General features: G+C 42.4%; 1 protein-coding gene across 1 annotated transcript in view; it reads right to left on the bottom strand.

Moving 5' to 3' along the window:
• The window catches only part of ENTPD5 (ectonucleoside triphosphate diphosphohydrolase 5), a 38,486-nt gene extending 34,436 nt beyond the window's left edge, over positions 1 to 4,050 (bottom strand). The window contains exon 1 of the mRNA XM_011949810.1: positions 3,956 to 4,050. Coding sequence (XP_011805200.1) covers positions 3,956 to 3,987 — 32 coding nt within the window. The 5' untranslated portion in view covers positions 3,988 to 4,050. The remainder of the gene's footprint in view (positions 1 to 3,955) is intronic.
• Between the last annotated feature and the right edge of the window lie 201 nt (positions 4,051 to 4,251).

The raw sequence follows: 4,251 nt of genomic DNA, 5'->3' as shown, positions 1-4,251 counted from the left end.
GAGACTCAGTCTCAAAAAAAAAAAAAAAAAAAAAAAGCTAGCCTTAACAAGTTAAAAATTAAACATAAGGCAAGTTTAAAATGTAACTAGAATGTAATCAGTAAGCTGAACTATGGAACCAATATAGTCAAACCACCCAGTGTGTAAGTAAGCCAAGCCAAGCAAAACCAAGGTAGGTCTAATAAGCTAAGTTCAAGACAGGCTGCAGCAGAGTGAGATATGCCTCATTTGAGGATATAACTTAAGACCTACATACCTAATACAAAGGGCCACAGCCCTGACACACCTTGCTATCTGAAGGATGTCTAAGGTGGGGGGTGCATGATATCTTTTGTATTCCCAAAGTCAAGTATTAATATTAGGCCTGGAACATGCTGGACACCAGTAATTGAATCCCAAATGGACTTGGCACAATTAGGCTAATGGAATATGCAGGCAGAAGCAATAGGGCAAGGAGTACCCCCTTTCCCAGTGTCCCACGACAGCCTATCTATCACATGTCCAACTCCCAATTCCCCTCCAAACCAGCCCATGGATAGGGCATGTGAAGCCTATTTATTCACATATTAATTCATTCATTTGGCCATTTGTTACAGGCAGAAAGAATGAGGGCTGTGACCAACTCAGTATACCACTGGAGGCTATATGAGCAAACAGAAAACTGTTCTCATGAAAGCAGAATGTTAGAAAACTGACAAACTGCGTCTGCCACCAGAAGGGGTGCTGAGGGCAGTCATACCCCCAGCGCAATGTTCTTTGTGATTATCTATAGGAACATCTGAAGCCTGTTGTACAAAGAAAGCAATTATGTATACCTGTGATAAATCAAGCAGCTGACCAACCATTAACTCTCCCTCCCTGCTCTTTCTACCTAATAAATACGAAAGGCTGTAGAAGCCGCTCAGGGCTGCCTTTGCTCAGTAGAAGCAAGGAGCCCCCTGACCCCTTCTTTCAAAACAGATCCTTTTGTCTTTGTCTTTATTTTTGTGTTCGTTCCCTTTGTTCACCCCGTAGTAACTGACAGTGACAGCCATTCCAGAAATTAGCAATTTCTTACTGCTGCTTGCAAGTACAGCATGCAAAGATAAATCATCTAAGAAACTTTAAGAAACCCTAAGAAACTATACTAAGTTGGAGAAAAAATACATGTCCATAAATTACCTCCATAAAGTGAAAATGTGTCAAGCAGCACAGTTACTATGCTCTGAAACTTCAAAGCTGCGATGATAGAGAAGGCTCTGTGAAAAAGGTGGTATCTGAGGAGGGGCCTGAGGAGGGAAATGAATTAGGACAGGCAAGGAGTGCTTTTCAGGAATAAAACCATGAATCAAGACATGGATGTGGAAAAGGGATGGGGGTCCCTGGGGAACAGTGAATGATCAGTTTGACCAACTATAGTAGGAAATAAAGTTGAAAAGGCAGGTTGAGTTCACATAGTAGAGGACACCAAATAGTCAGCTAAGGAGTTTGGACTTTACTCTGCAGGTGATAGGAAGCCACTGAAGATACTGAACAAGGGAGTATCCAAATACAAATCTGGTAGTTACATGTAAGGACTGCAATCAGGAGCCTTGTCAGGACCACTCAACTGCTTAATTGTACAAATGTTTACTGATGCCTACTAAGTGCTAGATGCCAGAAAAGTAAAGGTGAGGAAAACAGACCTTTTTATTCAAGATAATGAGTCTGGCAGAGGTGGCAGACATATATAAAAATAACAGTAACTTTTAAGACTAAGCATAAAAATGGTAAAGAAGCTAGCCGTGGTACCTCACACCTGTAATGCCAGCACTTTGGGAGGCCGAGGTGGGCGGATCACCTCAAGTTAGGAGTTCGTGACCAGCCTGGCCAACGTGGTGAAACCCCGTATCTACTAAAAATACAAAAATTATCCAGGTTTGGTGGCACAGGCCTGTAATCTCAGCTACTCAGGAGACTGAGGAATGAGAATTGCTTGAACTCAGGAGGCAGAGGTTGCAGTGAGCCAAGATCGCACCATTGCACTCCAGCCTGGGTGACAGAGTAAGACTGTCTCAAAAAAAAAAAAAAAAAAAGGCTTACATTTATAGAATGACATTCTATTTTACAGAACCCCAGTCTGTACAGCTTGCTCATTCACTATATTAAAATCTTTGCTCAAATATGTCAGCTTCTCAGTGAGACCTTCCTTGTTCACCTTATTTAAAATTATAACACATCTGACCACATGCACGTTTTCCTACCTTCCTTTTCTGTTTATTTTTCTCCATAGGACTTTTTATCATCTAACACATTATATAATTCACTTTTGCTTATTTTCATAATTCCTGTTTCCTGCCACCTTTACCCACTATGTGAACTATACATAGGTAGGCAGAACTTTTTTTTTTTTTTTTTTTTTTTGATACAGAGTCTTGCTCTATCACCCAGGCTGGAGTGCAGTGGTGCAATCTCACCTCACTGCAACCTCTGCTTCCCAGGTTCAAGCGATTCTCATGCCTCAGCCTCCCAAGTAGCTGGGATTACAAGCATGTGGCACCACGCCTGGCTGATTTTGTATTTTTAACAGAGACAGGTTTTGCCATGTTGGCCAGGCTGGTCTCAAACTTCTGGTCTCAAGTGATCCGCCCACCTCAGCCTCCCAAAGTGCTGGGCTTACAGGCATGAGCCACCTTGGCTGGCCCATAGGCAGAAATTTTTATCTGTTTTGTTTTTTATGTGTTCCTGGTACTGGAATGGTGGTGTGAGCACACAGTAGATATTGAATGAATACTCCAAAGGGATAAACAACAATACAGTAACTCAGGCACCAGATCTCATCCATTTAATAAAAATATAACAGCTGGTTGGGCACAGTGGCTCACACCTGTAAATGCGCCACTGCACTCCAGCCTGAGTGACAGAGAGAGACTCTATCTCAAATAATAATAATAATAATAGCTGACTGCTTTCCAAAAGGAGATTACCCAGCCCTTGAAAATATCACAATTCCAAGCTTCCAGTGAAGGTTTTCCCCACATTTGTTATATAAAGGGGACATTTATCCAAATGTGTCAAGTTTTATACGCTACTCAAAATAGTACAGATAGGCGTACTTTTTATAGACTAGGGAGGTATGTATACATCAGTACATTTAAATCCACTCCTTTCAGAATTGGTCTTCTCATTTTCTCCTGCTCACTATCTCTTATTCACCCCCAACAAAGCCCTGTTTCCAAATCTTTTTGTTGAGACTCTGGTGCCAGCCAGTGTTTGTCACTATCTCCATCTCCTTCTATGGTCTTTTGAGTCTCTTTATACCTGGAGTAAACATGAATCCTCCCCACTCAGCTTTCCCAGAGCGTCACACTCTGGCTTCCCTTCTTCCATGTCCCCAGAAGCCTAAGAGACCACAATCGCAGAGGACCTGGGCCCCATTCATGTGCTCACCTGCTGTGTCTGCCTGTTCCGAGTCCTTGCTTTCACTGCAGGTTGCCTTTTGCTCTTTGCTCCTGTTCCAGCTCTTCTTAATCAAGCAAGCCTCGTGAACCACATTCACCTTTGTGCCAGTTTGCAACTAACAGGGTGGCATTTTGCTAAACTCACTCCCTTCTCTATCCTTCTCTCCTCCCTTACTCTCTTTTTCTCTGGGTACACAATTGGTTCATCTACTTTTATGATAGTTAACTGCCAACTAGTAGGACTAGTGCTTACAGGGTGGAAGTTGCTCAGGAACTAATTTCTGTGTTTTTGTTAGCCAAATAGAAAAGTTAATAGCACTTCTCAATGCTTTCCATCCGTAACACAGAATTTAGAAACATGGTTGGAACATAACTTGGTCTCTTAAAAAAAAAACAACTTTAGACACCTGGGCATTGAACTGTCTAATTAATAAGCATGTACTGAGTATCTAATATATACCAGCCACTCTGCTAGGTTCTTGATATACACGGTGGAATCAGATATAGGCTTAGATATAGAAGAAATTTCAGCTTACTGGAGAAAACAGGGCTGGGCACAGTGGCTCATGCCTGTAATCTCAGCACTTTGGAAGGTCGAGGCAGGAGGATCACTTGAGGCCAGGATTTCAAGACCACCCTAGGCAACACAATGAAGCTCTGTCTCTACAAAAATAAAAAAATTAGCTGGGCATGGTAGCATGCACCTGTAGTCCCAGCTACTCAGAAGGCTAAGGTGGGAGGATTGCTTGAGCCTAGGAGGTCAAGGCTGTGTGAACCATGATTACATCACTGCACTCCAGCCTGGGCTACAGAGCAAGAACCTGTCTCAAAA

Source organism: Colobus angolensis, unplaced genomic scaffold (genome assembly GCF_000951035.1).
Source record: "Colobus angolensis palliatus isolate OR3802 unplaced genomic scaffold, Cang.pa_1.0 Scaffold3, whole genome shotgun sequence".
NCBI lineage: Eukaryota > Metazoa > Chordata > Mammalia > Primates > Cercopithecidae > Colobus > Colobus angolensis.
Note: the sequence above shows the minus strand (reverse complement) of the source record. Positions and strands in the feature narration are given on the sequence as shown.